This window comes from Sinohyriopsis cumingii, chromosome 2 (assembly GCF_028554795.1).
Source record: "Sinohyriopsis cumingii isolate HCF-2022 chromosome 2, ASM2855479v2, whole genome shotgun sequence".
Taxonomy (NCBI): Eukaryota; Metazoa; Mollusca; class Bivalvia; order Unionida; family Unionidae; genus Sinohyriopsis; species Sinohyriopsis cumingii.
Genome location: NC_142962.1, coordinates 125911399 through 125933974, shown reverse-complemented (window position 1 = coordinate 125933974; position 22576 = coordinate 125911399). Strand labels below are relative to the sequence as shown.

Sequence of the window (22576 nt, the reverse complement as noted above, 5' to 3'; positions counted from 1 at the left end):
TCACATCCAATTCTGGTCCTTCAAAACCAGCCAAGAAGTGAAATCATCTTCACTGTCCTTAAGGTCCATCAGCAAACTTCTCTGAAGCTGTGCAGCCCCAATCAAAGCAACAATCTCATTTCAGAGCTCCCACCTTGGCAGTTGGGTTCAAAAAGGGGATGCCTATAATGCCCATTGAGGAAGTTTGCAGGCCTTCCCCCTTTTCTAAGGACAAGGATGGACAGTCATAGGGACTGGCTCCCTCTCCTGCAGAGTCTGGCTCTTCTGTTGGTTCCTGTAGGTGCATAACTAAACCCATTTTTAGATTCTTTGTCTGTTGTAATGGTTGATGACTGGATCCTTTCTGTCATAAAAGATGGCTACTGGCTCGTAAGGTCTTCCATATTTATTCACTATTTAAATCTGTTCCACTTGAAGGAAGAGGTTCACTCTCTTATTTAGATGGGAGCAGCAGAAAGGATGTTAAATGACCAATCTCTATCCTTCTACTCCCTGATTTTCTTGGTTCCCAAAGAAGGGGGGAAGTCCCTTCTAATTATTGACCTTTCCTCTCGTAAGAGATATTAGCCTGAGAAACCATTCAAGAAGGAGACCTCAGCCTTAATCAGGAATACCATCAGACATGGTGATTTGGCAGTCTCCATCAATCTTCAGGATGCATACCTTCATGTCCCTATCTTTCCTAGACACAGGAAGTTCCTCCGGTGTTATTAGGATGGGGAGGTCTTCCATTTTCAATCTCAGCCATTCTACCTTGCCTCTGCATCCAGATATTTTATCTGGGCTATGGAGTAATTGCATTTACAGTCATCTGATATGCCAGTCCTCTAATATTTTACAATTGGTTGATTCACAGTGGCCAGCTAGAGCTCCTCAGACAAGATCTGTCTCACTGTTGATCCATAGTGATCAAGTTGGGCCTTTTGCGAAACCTAGATAAATTAGAGTTCAATCCATCTCAAGATTTTTACTACATGTGGTTGAATTTCCTTACAAGCAGAGGATTAGCCCATGTCTCTCTGGACAGAGTACACTATTCATGTTGGTAGCTTATATTTTCCTCTCTCTGGTGCAGACCTGGAACTCTGTGTACCTGGTTCCCCTAGGCAGACTGCACTTGCATCTTGTGCAGCTTCTCTTTTTAGCAGACTGGAAAGAGCACATGGATCCTCCTATTGCTCCGATTTCTCTAGTTCTGGATTTTCACCATCTGATTTGGTGGACAAATTGTGACCAGTTTCTGGCTGAAGCCCCAGAATCCAACTCCTCTCTGTTCAGACACAGGAGAATCAGAGTGGGGTGCTTGTCTGGAGCCAAAATGACTGATTCTTCAGAGTTCATGGTGCCAGGAAGAATCTACTCTCCATATGAACAATTTGGAAATGAGGGCAATGTTCTTAGCCCGTTATGGATGTGTCCACAAAATAAGAGATCACTGTGTTTGTGGTAGCATACCTCAGGAGACAAAGAGGCACACATGCATCTTCTCTCTGCATAAAGGTTTGAACCTCATTCTCTGGGCAGCCTTGGAAGAAATTACCCTCTGAGTTCGCTAAATTCCAAGCAAAAGAATATTTGATGGACAGTCCGTCAAGGAAAGAGAAGATAGTCCTCACAGAAAGGTCTCTCCACCAATCCATAGTGGACTCCCAGTTCCAACTCTTTTGGTGGACTTGTTTGCCACCAAAGTAAACAACAAGCATACCCTTTGCGTTTCTCTAGTCATCAACCAGACGGCCTGGGCAGTGAATGCTTTGAACGTGAAGTGGAATTATCTGTTTGTTTATGCCTTCCACCTTTCAGGATGATTGCAAAGGTTCTTCATAAAGTGAGACAGTCCACTGTTCACCCTTGGACATGATCTCAGAGGAAGGACCTCATGTCAGAGCACACAGGCTGTCTCCTGCACAACAGCCTGCACATTCTCCATCTTCATGCTTTACTTTTCTCAGATGATCTTTCTGCAAAGAGATGTTTTAAATCAGGATTTCATAATCATTCAGTCCAGGTACATCTAAGGTTATTGATGCCAAGTGTGTGTGTGAGTTTTGGATTTTAACGTAGCTTTATACATTTTTCAGTCATATCACTACATTGTCTGCAGTGACAGTTTATAGTGATGTCTAGCACTGGGACATCATGCCTTAGACATTTAGCATAATGTCCCACCCAGTCACATTATCCTGACACCATGTCAACTTGTCCAAGCACGAACTTCTTAATGCTGAGTGTGTAGCGAATCAGCTGTTAATACCATTTTTACACGTCTTTGGTATGACTTAGACAGTATTGATGCCAAATATAGATTGGTGTCCCCTGCAGTTTCAATCCTGCAGTACTCTCCTACTCTTCACTGATGGTGCGTATTCCTTGTGTTTGTTTTTCTGCACCAGTTGTAGGATCATCAGCCTCCCACAAAATTTACAAGTGCAGGTAAGCAATAGCAACATGTGTTTTACTGATATAAAAATTAAGTTTGTGGTACTCATTTTAATGATGTAATACTGAAATTATCAGTAAGACACAATATGTATGCTATAATTTTCTCTGGTTAGCACTAAACCCAACTTAGTGAAATTCCGTTTCATTTAAATAAAAGAGGAATTAGTGGCTGGAAGTAATCAATCTAAAATCTGATTGCATTTCTGAGACTATAAACAAAATTTATATAGATAACTTCTTAAAAGCTTCAGTGAGTGTGGGGCATAACATCTTGCTGAAGTATCAGAACATTCATTTTAGACAATACAGCTTATAAAAGAAGTGACATTACTAATGGACAGACACTGGACATAACACATTCTGTATTATGATATAGAGATGTTCTTGCTTGTAACCCTTGTGCTGTTTTCAAGTGATGTTGAGATATGATGAATGACTTTTAGAGCACCTTATAGGTTTTTAGTAAATTGAACATTATTGAATACATTTCTAATCACATTAATATTAAGAAATAAACTCCTCTACCTCTATTATCCAGCTGTTTTGGCAAGTCAGCAGTTTTCTCTTAACTGTCTTTTTAACCATTCAGATGAAGGGAAGAAACTATGCACATTACTACCCCTTACCACCACTTGGTCACTATTTAATCTTTAGACGAATGCATTGTATTCAGCATCGTCCTGCACTGCCTTAATATACAATTATTTCTACCCATTGATCTTGAAAGTCGGTATAGTATTATGTCTGACTGTAGTTGTCACACATTTGTTATCATTATTTCTTATTTGGTTTTAGCTATATTTGTGTGAATTTTCCACAATTTGAGGACTTAATTTTTTTTTACTGTATCATTGGTACTTGTTGTTGGTTGTTTTATTTGTGACCACTGCCATTTTTGGGCTCTTTTAGCAACAAGTGTCATTATGGACACTTACAGCTGTTTTTTGCATTTTTTTGCCATTCTTGTAATTATTCAAAGTTACATATGAGAGTGTTTTGCCTACACTGAGTGTTTGCTTCACCATGCAGTGTTTTTCATGCAAATTGGTTTGAGGCTGTATTGTCCACGATTTTGTGCTTGAGCTTGAAGAATAAAAAAGGACAGGAGAAGTCAGAATTAGTGTCATCTTGATCCTTGACCCAAAGACATCATAGGAAGTGCATTTGGGGATGTCATGGTGATCCACTTTCATGATGATGTATGCAATGCCCCTTGTGAGTATTATATCTGGCCAGCTTGAATTTGGACATGATTGTGCTATAAATTTCAAAGACTACTTGAGTTACATTTGTAGAGACTTGTACAGGGAAAGACCACACAGTGCTGATCTTTTTGAAATTTTTGTCTTTCCATTGACCAATTGTCTCCAGTGGTGGATTGGAGTTCACAGGAGAGTCTTCTTCCATTCTATGCCAGTTCACTGGATACAAGACCCCTCACATGTCCAGCCATAACCTTTTGACCAGTTAGTCTTGGCACATGGGTTATAACATTGATCTCTGTGTTAATTACTTTCAGTCTTTGATGCCATACACACCACTCTGGCTGTTGGTCATCCAGTCCAGCTGCCAGAGTAGCTGTACCTTTTGACTAATGACTAGTAAGCTATATGGCATACCATCCTGGATTCATACAGTTAAATGCAGATTTTTGTAGGCATTTATTAAACTGATCCATCCATTTTGCCACTTGTTCCATCCAGCTGGCCGCTGAGCTGACCATCCAGCAGCTCATAGTGTATTGTATGGCTGCCCTTCCAGCCATCAATACTAGCAAGACAAGACATGTTGTTTGCCTGGTCACCAGTTCACCTACCACTCCATGATCTCCAACATTTTTAGGCATCATGCTAGGGAATAGTGGTCACAATCAGGATCTATCAGACTTCTGGCCAGGTTATACTTGAATACACTACAATCTCATACCCTGTTTACTAAATGGAATTATTCATGGGGTTTTGCATGGATTATGTTAAGTCTTTAATGAAAACTGTGCTGAAGTGACTAGGGAATAGTGGTCACAATCAGGATCTATCAGACTTCTGGCCAGGTTATACTTGAATACACTACAATCTCATACCCTGTTTACTAAATGGAATTATTCATGGGGTTTTACATAGATTATGTTAAGTCTTTAATGAAAACTGTGCTGAAGTGACTATCCTATAAAACATGTTTTCTGATAGCATGAGTTGAATGCCCTTTTCGTTGGACTCAAACTGTCTTCAGTTTACATCAACTGATTCTGTGGCTTTAAGGACACAACCTAGCATTGTAACTAAGAATACGTTGCCATCTGCAGGCAACCAGATGTGTGGTAATTCACTTTGTCTCCTCAATTGTTATGTATGGGAAGGCGACAATACAAGACCTGATTGGTGCACTCAGACACTACTTGAAGTACACAAAGCTGAGTCATTGGTCTTGGCAGAATCTCCTATTTTCAAGTGAAGCTTAGAAAAGAGGACATGAGCCCTCAAGCCTAGCTTCATGACTGAAGTGGGTAATATGCTTGGCATACTATGAGATCTCAGATCAAGAGATCAAAGCAATCTTGGTGATCATCACTTTTGAACAAAATGTTTTGATCTGAAATGTATTAAAAGGGATTGGCTGGCATGCACATTCAACCTTCTCAAATCTGTTTCCAAGATCTATCATTGCAGAGACAGGAATTGAATATTGTGGGTCCACTGGCTGTGGACCAGATGCCCACTTCATCCAGCCAATGACGGCAACATCTCATGGGCATGGGTTTAACACTTTAGCTTGATTCAATCAGATTTTTCAAAGAGAAAGTGATTATTCTTTTTTTTTTATGTACATGTATTGTCATACACATATGACTTAATTGTGCTGTCCTTCATATATGGAATCCAGCCCTTTTTTTCCTTGAGGGTGCCTGTGGTAGAGGTTGAATGCTTAAACATTTCTTCCTATGTTAATGTGATCAGGGAATATATTTGATGAATACAAGTATAAAAAAAATTCTTCAAGAATACTTTCCCCAGATGCATAACTAACACTCTCACCCACCTTCCCACAGATGCAAGCATTATCATTTATGTATTGTTCAGTTTTAACTGGTTAACACCTGGTTGAAGGTTAGCTATTTAGTATTGATAAGGGAAGGCAATGGGTAACAGTTTTTTCCCTTTGTTTATATGGTTGTAGGCTGGAATCAAGAAGTAGCAGAGTTTATTTCCCAATGCTAATTTGATTAAGTAGATATTCTTAGAGAAACATAATTTACTATTTTTTTAAAAAGTATTATCTGACATATAGGTCAGTATAAAACTTTTCAGACTGTATCAAGTAGTTTGATAAATTTATGAATATATACTTATTGGTAAAAGTTATGAATTCTTTCTGCATATCTTGATTTAAACTGGTTTCTTTTGCCCATATTCAAATCAGTCCTATCAGAAATTGAAAATATTCATTTTTGTATTAAATAATCACATCATGTGCATCATTAAAATGATTTTTTTAAAAACTTTAAGGCTACTGAAGAGAAAGAAACTCCAGACTCCACATCCCAGTCTCTGGATCTTGGGTTTCCAGATGACGATGATGAACCTAACAATCCTGAAGGTACTACGTACTTCTCATAAAGCCAAGCTTGCAAGAACTTTCTGTACTAGCAATATTACATTTACTAATTGTCTTGTATAGCCATTTTCTTAATTCTTCTCAAATTCAGTCAGTAATCAGGGAAGTTGCAATCCTATTATACAGTTGTTCAGTGGTCTTGTAACGCTTTTTTATGTGAATCTCAATGAACTTTTTTTGAGTATGAGGGAATGTTGATTATATGACAAATTTTGACCCTATATTTGAAGGATTTTTTATTTTTTATATCTTTATCTTTTATCATATAGTACTTAATGATTTTGTTTATTTTGGATGGCTTATCTTCCTAAAGTTTTTTATCCAGTTCTTTACATTTTTAAAGCTTTATCTTCAATTGGTACCATACAGTCATTATTGTGCCGATGTGTTCTGAGATCCGGATATATTCATAATCATATGTGATGGAGTAAGAGTTGAACCATTTCTCAAAACCCTGCTGAATTATAACAGTTGCTGTATGTAACTGTATGCTGTTGTTCTCTAACTAAAAACATTTTTATTTTTATCTTGCCTGTCTAAATATATCAGAGCATATATGTCACTTGTCTGGCAGTGATTGCATCGTTGTTTAAGATCATATGATTTTTTTGTTAAAGTCTTTTTGAGTGAAAGTGTTTGCAAGTTGAACACAATGACAGATACTTAATAGCATAGGTCACAGGTGAGACATTGCATTCTAGAGAACCCTTGATTACTATTATAAAAATTATCCTTTTTTATTGCTCAGAATTGAGCTCTCTGAATTTTCAGAAGGCTTGTCCCTTTATGTAGTGCAAAATTATCATGGCATTTGGCATTACATTTAAGTGGGTTGTGAACATTTCATGAAAAGTGAAGAAAAAATATCAGCTGTTATAAACTGAGGGGTAAATTAGTTACCACTGGTCATTTCTTCAGAACTTGTGCATTTTGGTTACAATCATACAGCTACCATTGTCCAGCTTTTGGTGGACTTCTTGTAGTTAAATAATTTCACTGTACAAAATGGATGATTAAAAAAATTAAATCTTAATTTCAGTTTTGTCTCCCTCACAACCCAGTGCCATGGCCCAGGCTGCTAGTGGTGGTTATGAAATTCCTGCCCGGTTACGTACACTCCACAATCTTGTCATCCAGTATGCATCCCAGGGCCGTTACGAGGTAGCTGTGCCATTGTGTAAACAGGCACTTGAGGATCTGGAGAAAACCAGTGGTCATGATCATCCAGATGTGGCCACAATGCTTAACATTCTTGCCCTTGTATATAGGTAGGTTTCCTGGTGGGATTATGGTCTCGCCTGCTGTAGCAGATAGTAAAATATTTATCACTTTTATAGAAACAGCATAAGTACTGAGATATCTTGTGAAGGTTTTGTTGAGCCCACATTACTGGGAAAGCAGGATGTACTGGCCACTTTTCCAATGGCTGCAACATTTTTGTTTCTCATCATCAACGGGTTTAATAGCTCACTTCACTGTAAGGCTAAATGAGTTTATCATATGTCCCAGTGTACATTGTGTGTCATGTGTCCGTTGTCCATAAAAATTTGCTATTTTCAACTTCCAAGAAAACCACTTGACCAATTTCAGCAAAATTTGGCAGAGTATTTCTTAGTGTGAAGAACTTTTAAATTGTTATAAGTGATGCTAATCTGCCATCAAATATGGCCACTGTTATTAAAAAATAGAATTGTTTTTCTTAATGACTTCTCAAAAAATGCTCAGTAAAATTGGACCAGATTTGATCAAAAGCACACTGGTAGCAAGGACATTTAGGTTCATCCTTTTCACCAGCAAATTTCTCAACCATTACTAAAAATCAAAAAGTATTTCAGCAACTTGCCAAATGCTGTCCAACAGAAATTTAACAGATCCTCATAGTCTCTGTACATAATGTAATGTGAACTATGAAATGTTCATTCACCATTTTTGGTCTTGTCCTATATTTGAAAACCTTTGGGTAGATATCACTTTATTTGATTATATGTAAGTAATTCTTTAACACCAACGTAGTTATTCTAAGTCTTTCTGTCTGCTTCCAACAAGATTGTGTGTTAGACACAAAGCTGTCTCATTGACTCATTAAAAACTTGTACATTTTTGTAACATAAAAATATACCAACTATATTCTTAGCTGTAAGTTATATTAGAAAAATTGAAATCTTGTAATTTAAACTTAAAAAAATAGGTATTCTCTATTAAATTTATTCTAACAAGTTGATAAGCTATCAAGTGTTATATAGGAAGAGTTTAATTTGATGACCTAATAACATTGTCCTGTTGGTATTAGCAGGTAGGGAAATGAGACAATTTTCTGGCATAACCAGCATTGTTATTTAAGAATTGTTTAGATCTGATGTCAGTGTTTTGTATTAAAGTTTATGAAAGTCCATTAACAAACACTGCATCACATTTGGTAATTGAGATGTTTTGCAAAGTGGGTATTATTGTTGTCTCTCATACCATTGTCTTAATGCAGGACTCATTTCCAAGTGTTTGCATATATATGCAGTGATGGATTAAGTGAACATGATCAATGTATTATCACACTGAACAATTCTGATGCAGATTGTAAAATTCAGCATTTTTTGAATTTCGGGCTAAGGTTAGAGGTCAAATCCTAAATGCTCATTCAACCTCTTTTTTTCTTATTTTTTTCTTTTATCATTTTCTTGAACCACTGTCCTGTGAACACATTCATAAGTAAATACCAAACAGATTTTAGGCCTTATGTGCAGTTCTGTGTCTAGTCCATGGATCAGCACTCTGATAATTGTTTTATGTAAAATCTAGTCTTTCAACTTTGTAAGTGAAACATATATATTTGCTAACCCTATTATAAGTTGCTGTGTGCATATCTTTTTAAAAAATATCTTTTAAGATGAAGTAACACTTGAAAATATTAATGTTAAGTGTCCAACCCTACAATTTGTTACTTGATATTTTAAAATCATTGTCAAGCACACATTAGTAAAAAACAAGATATAGGAGTCAGTGTTCTGTGGCAAATTTTTAAAGATTTTTGGCTGATATTTCCTAACTGCCATAGACTGCAATCATATTTGGTATGAATCATTATGAATCTGAGACAAGTTATTCCACAATACATTTGTTTGCCTCTTTTATCTTGGACTTGGGTCACAGGCATAAAAAAATGTCCATCAGGGTTTTGTTTTTAAGTCTTTCATGTGTTCATATTTCCTAAACCTGTTGATAGAGTCTCTTTGTAGTTGGTATTAATCCTTTTCAAGCGAAGACAACTAATTCTACAAAATACTTGACTTGCAGTGATCGAAAATTTGTGTTTTAAAGTTTTCTGATTAAACGTATATTTCCAAAACCCATTGCTGTTTTTTTTCCCTCCATATTTTGGATGAAGCACTAAGAAGCTAAGATAATATATTATGTGACACACTTGCTCACCACTTTATCCTTGGGGTCGTGGTCTCAGCATTGATGCTGAGGTTTTGGTTAAAGTTTTTTCACTTGCTTAAATCTCCTTAACCCCATGATAGATTTTGTTCATATTTTGGATGGCTCATGTAGTTAGAACAGTTCATTTTGTGACTTGCTCTCTCAACTTGTTGATCATCAAGATCAGACATTTTACTACAGTGCTTTTTTTGTGGAATCAACATGCCGGCCCTGGCCACCTGGTGTTATATTTGCATGAGCAAATAAATGAATGAAAAAATAAGTGTTTAAAGATTTTAAAATTAATTCATTGACAATGGAGAACCTTGCATGGCACTGTCCTTCATTGGTGATATCTTGGCTCCAGCAGTTTTCATATAAAAACGATTTGGCAATGTGCCAGTTACAAACCTTTGTTACCTTGATTGCATAATTTTGATGATATTTTACAGAGACCAAGGAAAGTTCAAAGAAGCGGGTAATCTTCTACAAGATGCTTTAAAAATCAGAGAAAAAACGTTAGGGGCAGATCACCCAGCTGTAAGTGAACTATTGTCCAGTTCATTAATTAGTTAGCAGAGCCAAGTCAGAAGAGACTTTACCACAAAATGTGATATACCCAGATAATGATGACCTGATAATTAATTGAACTTGAACTTTTATAATTGATTGACTTCTCTTTTTTTAAACTGGCTAGATGCAATAGCTATGTGCTATACATTTAGACCACTTGACTTAAATTTTCAACACAACTGGATCTGTTCATTAAAATATGTTGTCTCTGGCATTGTGAACAGGCATCATGTTGGTCTGTTCTTCATTTTATAATTTGCTTGCTTGTAAGTAATAAAGAACCAGAACTTGTAATAGCCAACTTTGGTTTGGGACTGTATAGAATACGCATCATAAATCTGGCCTGCATGAAGGTCACAGAACTCTGCTTTGCATAGTGGATCCTGAGGTAATGAGAAAATGTAGTTTCTTGACTAGTATCAGTGGTTTTGTACATCAGAAAATCATCATCTGGAATGGTGACATTATGTGGTATCGTGCCTGCAATTACTTTTATAGAAATGCTGTGATAAGGTTGACCATGTTGGATTAACTTGTTGTTTTCAGGGACCAGGGCAAATATAAGGAAGCCGCTAACCTTTTGAATGATGCTCTTGGCATTCGTGAAAAAACTCTAGGACCTGACCATCCAGCCGTGAGTTTGTCTTGCATACCGATGGAAGCATGACTTATCTTTGAGTTTTGGTTGCATTTTATTTATTGCCATTATTGTTGCCATACTACATCAATGTGAATGACCAGAGCATTTCATTTGATTTGTTATCATTTATTATTTAAACTTGCTTTTTATATTTTTGCTTCTTTTGTTCTTGTTTTCATTCTTTGCCACTGTGTTGTTAAAATCATTGAATACTAAAACCTTGTATCAATTTCAATACTATTTCATGATAAAATCTTCAAAAAAATCTTCAAGTAATTTGTAACATCATCTGTTAGCTCAGATATAGTTTAAAAAGAAGAAAGAAGGACAGAAATAAAGAAAAGAAACATATTGACATTGGGTTAGTCAAAATCCTTGAATCATACGAACTCCTATGTAGTATTCACATAAAGTCTTTGATATTTTTATGAATATGCTTGGAATATTGCAAATGTGTGTTCATTAGCAAGAACTAATGAAAATAATAACTTGGCCAAAGCTATGTAATTTTGTGCATAAATGTAGCATGTCCCATGCGATCTCCAAATGCAAATAACCCCATAAAATTATCTTTACTCATTAACCCCTGGAGATGTTTGTCATTTTCACTTGAAATGGGAGTAGGAAACTCATTTTGGGGGCTGCTTCTGAATACATCCAAATACATCTGCTTCCAAGAGATTTTTGTTTAGCCTGGTGCCCTTATCCTACTTTTTGCAGAGGATTGCCTGTCTTCGTGCAGCTCAGACCAGTGTGCCTTAGATCTCAAGCCAAAAAGTCTAAAATGTGGATACAAATCCAATTTTGACAACGAAAGAACTTTTTTTTAAACAAATCAGGTCTAAAAAAAATAAGTTTTCCCTCTGTTTGATAATGTGATTAGTTGTTGTTGTAGTGTTTAACACCATTTTTCAACACAAGAGAGGCTATACATGGCAGCCAGTATTAATGGTGGAGGAAAAACCTGGGAAAACCCTGGAAAGAACCACCGACCCATGAGAAGCTACCAGCAAGCTTTCTCACATACCCACATTGGCCAAGCCCGAGACTCTAACCAACGCAGACAGAGGTGAGATGGCAGTGATCCGTAATGGTGAGTGCTTTAGACCACTCGGCCACTCGAGGCCCACGGTAATGTGATTAGAAAGTAAAGATTATTTGGTATCATTGTAGAGCTACATCTATCTACTTTCAGTAATACCACTCACTTTCGTGCATCTTAAATGACCTTGACACTACAGAGCTCAAAAGTAGGGTACTACCTTCTGTCACATAAACATGGTTCCAGGAGTTAATGAGTTAACAAGGGTTTTGGAAATTTCTTACAAATTGTCAAGGAATGACTAATTTTATAATTTATGTGCAGTATTGATGCACAAATGATCAAATACATAAAGAATATTCACATTTTGGTGATGTCATCCAGATTCACCCATTAATTCATCAACCCCTTGAGAATTTTGTCATTTTCTTCTGAAATGGGAGTAGGATACTTGGGGGGAGGGGGGCTACTTCTGAATACATCTGCTTCCAAGAGATTTTCTTTTAGTCTCGTGCCTAATTGTATTAGAACATCATTTTTCATTGGCTATATCACTCGCACATGTGCAGAAGGGTAAAAGTTGGAGTTCTTTTATTTTTTTGTGCTTATTAGATGACTGTGACATTACAGAGGTCAGAAGTATGGTACTTCCTCCTAATGCATAAACACGGCACCAGGGGTTAATGAGTTAATTATATTTAGTATTGATAATTTTGCAGATTTACCTGTGAGTCCCAAATTACACATTTGCAGGGTAGATTTCTTTTTATATACTGGTGTATTTGCTTCAGTAGGATAACAGGGCAACAAGAATCTAAAAATCTTTCATTGCTTCGGTTGGATAACAGGGCTACAGGAATTTAAGTATATATATATAGACTTATATGCTCTTGTAGAAAAACAAGGCCCTGTATTCTTGAATCCTTAATAGCAAAAAACTGTAGATTAAACTTAGACCTCAGAATCAAAGATCAAGCTTAGAGTAACTCTTTGAAGTTAAAAGTTTGCCTGCAGATGGATGAACCTGGTTAAAATGATCCTGATATTCCGCAGTTCTAACTTTATTATAAGTAAAGCTACAGAATATCAGAAATTTCTAACTTTCAGCTTTTGTTTCTTTCACAGAAGGTTTGTAGTATATGTTGCCAGTCTTAAAACAGCAAATTGCTTTTAAGCAGTAGAGTAGTGCAGCAAAACATGTCACCATTTTCAGACTTATTTTCATAGCAATGGGCTTGCAAAGAACGTAAGCATTGAAAAAAATGTTGCCACTATTGGCTGACATCCTGCTTGCGGTATCTTACAGAATGATGTTTGAAAAGTATTGTTTCAAAACAGAATTATTGGTTGCTGAATAATGGCACATTTCGTTTTTAAAATGCATTTGCATCCCAAATAATTTACATTATTTTATGAAGTGAAAATCAGTGTCTTCAAGGATGATTGCTTATAAAATTTTGGAGTATTATAACATTTTGAAAAATGTACAGTTTTACATAGCTATGAGTTGAGGCAATACTGAATAACTTAAAAATGTCAGTGTAGGTGTCCTCTTTCTTTGGCTTCTCTTATTGAATATTTATCCTCAGGTAATGTCCAGTACATAAAAAAGGACGTGCAAAAAGTGCCATGTCACTAATTTCCCATAAAACGGTAGCTGAATGAGTATTTCAAAATTTGTCAAATATTGCTGATCCTAAACTTCTCTTGTCAAATACATGAAGAAAAGGATGTATTGCTCCATGAATATTTTCCATATGACTCAATTTTTTAGATCACATCAGTTTCCACAAACTGCTGTGTTCGATCAAACCTTTATAAAATCCTTGTAGAAGTCTTTTAAGTTTTATGCTAATTATGTCGATATGAAATAAAAAATGTTTGCCTTTACTAAAAACTAACTTTTAAATGACTTCTTAAAAATTGCAGAATAGAATTTGACAGCATCCTGCCATAAAAACATACCACAAATTATGAAAATGATGCTTATCAAATGCGGTTGCCATTACTCTAATAAAAGAAAAACTGTTTAATAATATTTTCTCTGTAGAGCAGAATTTGACCAATATCGACAAGAAGCTTTCACATATTTTTGTCATTAAATGTTGCCACCGTTGTTAACAATGGAAAATCCTTTAAATGGCTTATAAAAACCTACTCCAACTACATTTGACCAAATCTGTGTAAAGCATTCATGCTTAAGATCTTATAAGTTTGTACAGATACCATTCTGAAATACAAAATGCTGCTGTAACTGAAATAAGAAAAGATTTTAAAAACTTATTCCAAATAACCACTTCTCAGAATTTACCTAACGTTGACAGAAAATGTTCTAGCTTGAACGCTTTTCAGATTTATACAAATGATGCAATTCTCCCATCAAATGTGACATATGTTACTAAAGTAGATAAACATTTTATACAACATTATCTTCTATGAATGTTTTACAGAATTTGACCAACTTTGTCACACAGTGTCCTGATATAAGGGCCTTTCAATATTTGACAAACGATGCTGATATGCAGGCAAAAATGGATGAAGATTTAAAAACTTAGCATATTTTAAACGATTTTTGATAACATGCAGCCAAATATTTTGGAAAAATGTCAGTCACATGAGCGATCTCAGGTCCACTTGTGTCTTTTGTTAAATTTTGTGAATAATTTTATTTAAATACTAGTATTACAAAAGGAAGAATGTATTTAACTATGGTATAGGTTCAGAGATAAGGTAGAGAGATCAGTACACATTTCATGATATGATCCAGACATTACATACACTTTGGCAGAATTACCAATTGAAATTGTTCTGATTTTATTTGCAATGAAGATGTTTATTTTCAAAGTCTTTCATTTTCTGGAGAACATGATGCATCAGTCTGCTAAATAATTGTAAGCTAAGCCAATCTGCAATGTTGAACTGCCAATGTCATCAAATTTTCTTCTTTTGTTGATATTTGCTTCTTCTCCGAAATATAAAGTGCATGGATAGAGGCATTGTAGTTTTCACTCACTGGTTGATAATACAAGTTATGGTACTGAGTTTAGCATTTATTAACTCTTTCTCCCCTGATGATTGTTTTCATATATGCCTGAAAAATTGGGTAGGAAACTCATTGTTGGGGTTACTTGTAATTGCATCAAAACAGATCTGTTTATGAAAGGTTTTTATTTGCTGCATGCCAAAGTGCATAAAAGACCTTGTCAATCAGCTAATTTTCCAACACATGTACAGAAGTGTTAAAATTGGACCATTTTGTTTGTTGCTTATTTGACCCATGTTTTTGTGTCCTGGTTCCATTTTCCTCAAATCTCAAACTTAACCTGCTTTGTACTTCTGTCTGTGTGTAGTTCTGACTGGTCTACTTTAGATCTAATGGCAAAATGTATAAAATCTGGGCAGAATGTCTGGTTCAGAAAGCAGTGATTTCCTGCTAAAAGATAATCTGGTCTCAAGATTTTTTTTTGTCTTCTTTAACTTTTAATGTGAATAGAATGCCTACATTATTTGGTATCATTATAGAATTAAAAATGTCTCCCTTTTCTTTGATTTAGTGTATTATAAAATAATATTGACATTGCAAAGCTCGGAACTAGGTTACTATCTTTAATATGATGTGTAAGCATGTTACACAGGATAACCAGTTAAAATCAGAACTCCACATGATGAAAAAAGCATATGTGCCACAATAACATTATGTCCAGGAACATCACTTGACAGTATCATATAATAATACAAACTCTTTGGAGATATAAATAAAGCCATACACTTGTGTTTATGAAACATTTTATTTTTAAATCTTTAAAAAATACAGTATGCTGCTTAATGCAATTAACTGGTAGTATATTTCTGTTAACTTTTTCATACATTTTATATCTTGTTAGCACTGGTGTAGGACCCTCTCTTATAAATATGTGATTAATAAATAACATGTCTTTAACTACAGGTGGCTGCCACCCTGAACAACCTAGCTGTTTTATATGGTAAAAGAGGGAAATACAAGGAGGCAGAGCCACTCTGCAAAAGAGCTTTAGAAATCAGAGAAAAGGTTAGTCCTTAGAAGGCTTTAGTTTGACTCTTTGCATCAAGATGAAGGGTAGTTTGTATAAATATCTCTTTTAACACTTTCACAATTGTTTCAGAACCTGAAGATGCAAGGTTCAAGCCCAATAATTCCTTGACTGATAATTTGAAGACCTGGAATAATTGTTTGCTGTACTGGCCATAGACCAGAAGAACTTTTGGAATGTTCTGTTGACTATCATCCATGGTCCATCTTTTAGCACAAATTTATCATCGCTACTGTTCAACTACTAGTAGGGTTGCCATGAAAAAGATACCACTTAGACATGCATTATGGCCACCACAGAAACTATCTTGAAAATCATGTTATTATTATTTTGCCTGAATGAATGATGTCTAGTTGTTTGTAAATAAAAATGGTGCTCATCCAGCAACTAATATGACTGCCACAAGGAACATATTGAAAATCTTATTATTACTACTTTTCCTACATGCATGGTCATATCGACATTGTGCTTATCACCAAAAAACTTCTTACAATGTCTGGTTGGTACTAAATAGAAATGGTGCCAATTCGATAATGAATATAGCCACCATAGCAACCGCCTTGAAAATCTCATCTTTGCTCTTTCAAAATGGAAAGTCATATCAAGATGGGTTTTCCACCAAAAGACTTCTTATGATGCATTGTTGGAACTAAACTAAAATGGTGTCAAGTTGACATCCAATATGTCCACTACAGCAGCTAGTTTGAAAATCTTGTTGTCACTGAAGAATATCAAAGATGGTTTCATCACTCTGCAGTTAAAAGTAAGAAATGGTCTTATCTTGAATTCCTGGAATTCTTTTCAGCCACTGGAGTGTAACAATGAGGGACTCGTTTCACTTCCTTTAGGGGCTGAACTTTGTTTTAAATCTGAAGAGTTCAGAACATGTTTTTTTATTTTTTATATAAAGTCATGTCACGGTAGCTGCAGTTCAGCCTGTTCTAAGGAATTTTCTAACTTCATTATTTTGAACGTATAGTAAGACAGAAATACAACTTTTTCCTGCAACAAGAATATTAAGATTTTTCGTAAAAGTTGTTTTTAGCAAAATTTGCAAAAGACCAGTATTGTAGATATTACATCATAGAACAGTTTACATTTTAGGATCAGCATTATGCATTGCCCTTGTTAAAACACTTTTAACTATTGTTGGTACCATACATAGTAATGGCTAACAATAAATAGATCTATAATGGAAATGCATAATTTTGCACTACTGAGAACATTGTCAGAAAATCAGTGTGAAAACAAATTTTCCTTCACAGTCTTGTTAAAATCAGTTCTTTGAAAGAATGCATTATTATGACTTCTTATTCATACTTGTAAAATTTCATATTTTGTGTCCTTTTCATATTGTTGTGAAATTTTAATTCCAGGTTCTTGGAAAGGACCATCCAGATGTTGCCAAACAACTTAATAATTTGGCATTGTTGTGCCAGAATCAAGGAAAATATGATGAGGTATGTGAGAAACTGGAATACAGTAAACTTAAAAAAAACAAACAAAAAAAACAAACAGCTGACACAGTTTGAAATTGCATATAATTACTCCAAGGTAAAAAGAAACTCCATTTTCTCATCTAATGAAGTACATATATAATGAGATAATATATAATGAGATAAATTAATGTGTAGGTGTTTCTGTTTTTAAATTGTTAGAAGTAAAAGATAGATCCCTAATGTATAATTGCATCAGGGTCTTTTCAGTAATAAAAAAATGAGTTGACAGTAACTTTATACATGTAAATGAAAAAGTGTACACTTAAGTAGATATAATATCTGAGAGCTAAAATCTTAAAGTTCTAAGCTATTTGTATTGTGGCTGAATATTTCTAAAATAGAAGCAGGTAATAGAGCTGGACTTACCAAAATGGTCACTCTTACATAACAGTCACCTAGTGATAATGGCTATTCTAATTTCCTGTATTAACTTTATATGTGTAATGGCAACCTTTTTTCTGTAGTCACTGAAACATAATTTGGGAAAATAACATGCATATATAATGATTTTATTGAATAGTTAACAGAAAACAATCTTGATAATGTAATAATAATAATAATAATCATGTTAATTGTTCAGAAAGCAATTTGGAAAGCTGAACCTGTGTCACCCATGTACAAAGGCCAGTTTTACCTTTCCTTTCGATGGCAACCATTAACAGGCTTCACTGTAGATCTTGTGAGAATGAATTTCATGCATCAGTTTTTATGGTTGACCCATTGTAATTATGATTACATTCATTTTTGGTATAAAGTTTTAAAATTAATTGAATCGAGGTCATTTTCAAACAAAACCACCTAAAATGGTCTCTAAAAAACAAAAATGGATTTTGGTTTTGAAATACTGTTATAAAAGAGTTTGCTCAGAACACTGATATTTCTGCTTAAAATGACTAGCATCATTTCATAAAATCAAAGTAAATTTAAATGTTGGGAACTTTAAAAGTGTTTATTGAAATAAATACTTTTGGAATAGAATCATACATTTTTGTGAGCCTTTCATTTGAACTAGAGCAATAGCTTCTGTATTGCAAGCTCAGTATTATTCTTTGGTTCATTGATAAATAACAGTAGTGGTTTTATAACTGTCACAAGAATTTGGCAACATTTTTTTTTCTTTTCTAAAAAATGAATTTTTCAGTATTTCAAGATCTTAAAATGTTACTCTGTTAGGAAGACTATCTGTAGCTATATTACTGAATGTAATGAATGCAACACCATAGCATGTCTCTCAGTTACTTAACTAAAAATTTTAAAAACCTTTTCAAATTTCGCTAACATGTTAAACTTGAGCTTAACCTGAACTCCAAAGGACCAATAGTTCTGTGTCTGGTTGATAAAGAGATTTAAAAATCAAATTCTATCAGGATATTAAAGATATAAATCTTGAATCACATTTTATCTCTTGGCATTTGGCCTTTCAGCATGTAATGAATATGCCTCAAAAAACATAAGAGATGGGTAGTGTACACACTGTCAAGGATAATAGTGAATACCATTTAATATTTAATTTACATTGGGGGCATACAATTTTGAAAAATTACCCTGCATTTGGTTATTCTGGAAGAATTTTAATCCCTACTCTTTATAGAAATTGGAAGGATATTTCATTGATCCTTTGTCCATCCTACTTTCTAGCCTTTCATCCATCTTTTGAACCAAATGAAACTTCATATTGATGAGACTTGACTTGGTTCATTGGCATTATTCAATGTCAATGTTTAGTGCAATCATCCACTGATTTTAGCCCCCCACCACAACAGTTTCCACACAGTAACTACCTTAGTTGGATTTTAAGCAAAGTTGATATCATGCAGTTTGATATTGATAGAACCTTGGCTGCATTTGATCATCAATGTTCTACAGCATTCTTTAGCACAACTATAGTCCTCAATTGTTAAACTGATCTACTATTCTTTCAACACAGTAACTTGGTTTTATTTATAATTGGTTTCGAGGTACATTTGGTTGACGATTAGATATTGATGGGACCTTTTGCTAAATTTGCCTGTTGGTGTATTTTTGACCTGTTCATTCAGTTTCTGCACAGTAATAATCTAAATTATTGGATTTCAACTAATTTGATATACAGCTTTTTATTGATGAGACCTCTGCTCCATTCATTGTCGGCATTCTGTGTCATAATTTATCATAGTTTCCACACAATAACTTCCTTGCATATTATTGGACTTCAAAACAAATTTAGTAGGCAGCTTGACATAGCTGAGACCCTAGATAAGTTTGATTATTGCTGTCATTGTTGCTGCATTTCAGCATGCTACATGCTGTCAGCGCAGAGGTATGGCATCTGATACACCAGCTTTCCTTTTTGCACCAGAAGTCCCTAAATATTTGCAGGGTTTCAACCATTTTGGTATGGCTGGGTTTGATTTTCAGCATTGTGCATTATTATTTATTGAAGTTTGCTGCCTGATTGACAGTGGAGGTCTGATTTTAATCAGATTGCACATACTTTTATTTAAGTACAATAACTTAATCTTTTGTCCTCACTGCACATTTTAATGCGTTTTTAATGAATTATGTTATTAATATTGGTTACTTTGTATACTTAAAAATATAGTATATCTTTTGTAATATTAGTACTTCATTATCCCAGTGTTTACTATGATTGCATTATAAAATTCTTTTAGTTTTTAAAACCATTACTTTGTAAAAATTTCTATAATTATTAAAATATTTTATGAAGATAAACAGCTTTAATACTTGATTGTATTATTTTTTTAATATATTATTTTGAATTGATAAATTGATGAAGATTTTACATTATCTTTAGACTATTATGTGTGTCTGTCAGAATCCAATTGGTAAATGCAGCATATTACATTCTTTAAACTATGGTAGGTTAAATACTGAAATTTAAATTATGTCCCCTTGTAGAATGTTTGATCAAAATTTCCATATTGTCCTCATTAATAGATCAAAATTCAAATATAAATAAAAAATAATGTAATACAATTTTTTTATACTATGGTTACTAAATAGATAACAAGAAAGTAATATTAGACTATAATATATAGTTTTAATTTATAAATTAGTTTGTATATATATTACTGTCAGTATTATGCAGATAAATAGAAAATTATAAAGGTTCCAGTGTAAATAGTCATCTACAATTCTCATTGTACACAACACACCTCATAAGCAAGAAAATCCAAAGTAGCCTTGGAACTTATATTAATGAATATTATGCGAAATTTTAGAATTTAGACTTTTTAGATAAGTTGTACCCAGAAAGTGAATCCAGTGTTTCCCTTATTATTACATTTCCAAATTAACAATATTGGTTGGCTGTAATTAATTTATTCTGAGTAAAATGCTTTTTTGAACTTTTTCTTTAATGGTTTCATATAATTATTAAAAGTATAGCTTGGCTGCCTAATTAGAACTATTACCATATTACATTGACAAGAAATATAAAAGTAAAGGACAAACACATGTTGCATACTTAATGATATCAGATGTATAAATGATTCCTTGAAAACTACTGAAATGAGATGTGTGTTGAAGCACACACACACTTTCATATATACTAGTTAACAATATAAGTATTTGTACAGTATGATGGGTATTTGTTGTGTGCCATGCAGGTAGAGCAGTACTATCAGAGAGCTCTAGAAATCTATGAAACTAAGCTGGGGCCAGATGACCCTAATGTAGCTAAGACCAAGAACAATTTGGTAAGATTCTCATTGAATGTCGTCATTGCTGCTGGCCCATTGCCTCAAGATGCCTCATTCATTTTATTTTGTTTTGTATTATTGCATTTTGCTCCAGATATCTGTTTCTTCCTCACAGTATCCTTATCCGTCATGATTGTATAAAGATTTTACAAATCTAAAAATTCTTAAGTTCACAGTTATAGGAGAGGTCCTCCATTAACAAATATGAGACAAGGATTTTTAGGGCCCTGCATTGAGTTGTAGGAACCTAATAGTAATTACTGTTTTGTCCATCTGTTGGTTCTATCTGTCTATCCATTTACACATCTTGCAGCCACCAAATCTATGCAGCCCTAATACATAATTGTATGCCATTTGGAAGGTGAAATGCCTATTACACTCAAATATGCTGTTTGATGGTTTTATCTTTTGACAGTTATTTCCCTTTCTTCCATCAATTTTTCAGCTGCAGCAGATCTTTATAACCAGCAAGTCACTGGAACCATTCAACATATTTTGATACAATTTGGTGTGTACATTGTCTTATAGAACTAGATGTTCCTTTTTATGGGTTTTCTCTAACCAGTTCCATTTTGGATAGAATTATGGCCCCTGGAAATTAACTTGCTATCTTCATATGGGATGCTGCTTGTAACTAGCACAGCTCAAGAACCATATAACATATTCAGATGCAGTTTGTTATGAATATTGTCTCAGGACCTGGATTTGCCTTTTATGGATTTTAACTTCTGAGCTCTATTTTCAATAGATCTGTCACCCCTGACAACTGACTTCATATCTTATGTGATGTTGCTTGTAATCAGCAAGAACTATTCAGCATATTCTGATACAATTAAATATGAACATTAACTTGTAGACTTACAGGTGACTTTATGGGTTAAATATTATCTACTTCATTTTAGACAGAATTATGCCTCTTGCTTTATTTTGGACATGGTTATTGCCCTTGTCATAAGATGTTGTTTGTACCACATGTGATGAAGCCATTGCTGTTAGTTCAAGTTCTTCATTTATAGATAGCCTAAATGTATCAGAAGGTGAATTCTTAAAATATTTGGAAAGATTGTGATCAGTAGCACTTAATAAATTTTCATATTTGAAGAGACTAAATTATTTTGTAAGATCTTAATGCAATCAAAGGAAAAATCGGAGAAGCTTGGAAAAGAGATGATAGGCTTTTCTCCCAGAGTAATTATCCATTATATTCATTGTGATTCTATCCTTTTTTACCTCAGAAAGGTGACTTTTGCACATAATGTAAAGTAGAAATTTTGTTTAAAAGATTGAAAATGAAGGTGGCATTTCCACCCTTATATGTGAGCAATAATTTCTTTTTATAGCCAAGATCATTTCTATAAAGAGAAGGTAACATAATAAAGGAAAAGAGAGATGGCAGAAAATTACTTTGGGATTCAGCTTAATTATAAATTGGCTCTTGAAATCATTTTTCAGTATAGATGACTAGAGTTGACTTAATTTTTCTTAATTTTCCTGGACTTTTGTTTTGTAGCTGCTTACTCATTGAGAGTACTGAATCCACTAGTTTGATTTTATGTACACTTGTGAAATTTATTTCATTTATC

The 22576-nt window shown here is 34.4% G+C and overlaps 1 protein-coding gene across 9 annotated transcripts in view; it reads left to right on the top strand.

Annotated features, from left to right (window-relative positions):
* The window catches only part of LOC149805767 (kinesin light chain-like), a 138375-nt gene that overhangs the window by 38361 nt on the left and 77438 nt on the right, over nt 1-22576 (top strand). For 8 of the 9 annotated variants that reach the window (XM_089950446.1, XM_089950444.1, XM_089950447.1 and 5 more), the window contains 5 exons: nt 5946-6036; nt 7094-7322; nt 10588-10675; nt 15670-15771; nt 17170-17253. In XM_089950446.1, coding sequence (XP_089806572.1) covers nt 5946-6036; nt 7094-7322; nt 10588-10675; nt 15670-15771; nt 17170-17253 — 594 coding nt within the window. Of the gene's footprint in view, nt 1-5945; nt 6037-7093; nt 7323-10587; nt 10676-15669; nt 15772-17169; nt 17254-20900; nt 20991-22576 lie in introns of all 9 variants that reach the window. The other variant, XM_089950441.1, reaches the window with a different exon arrangement.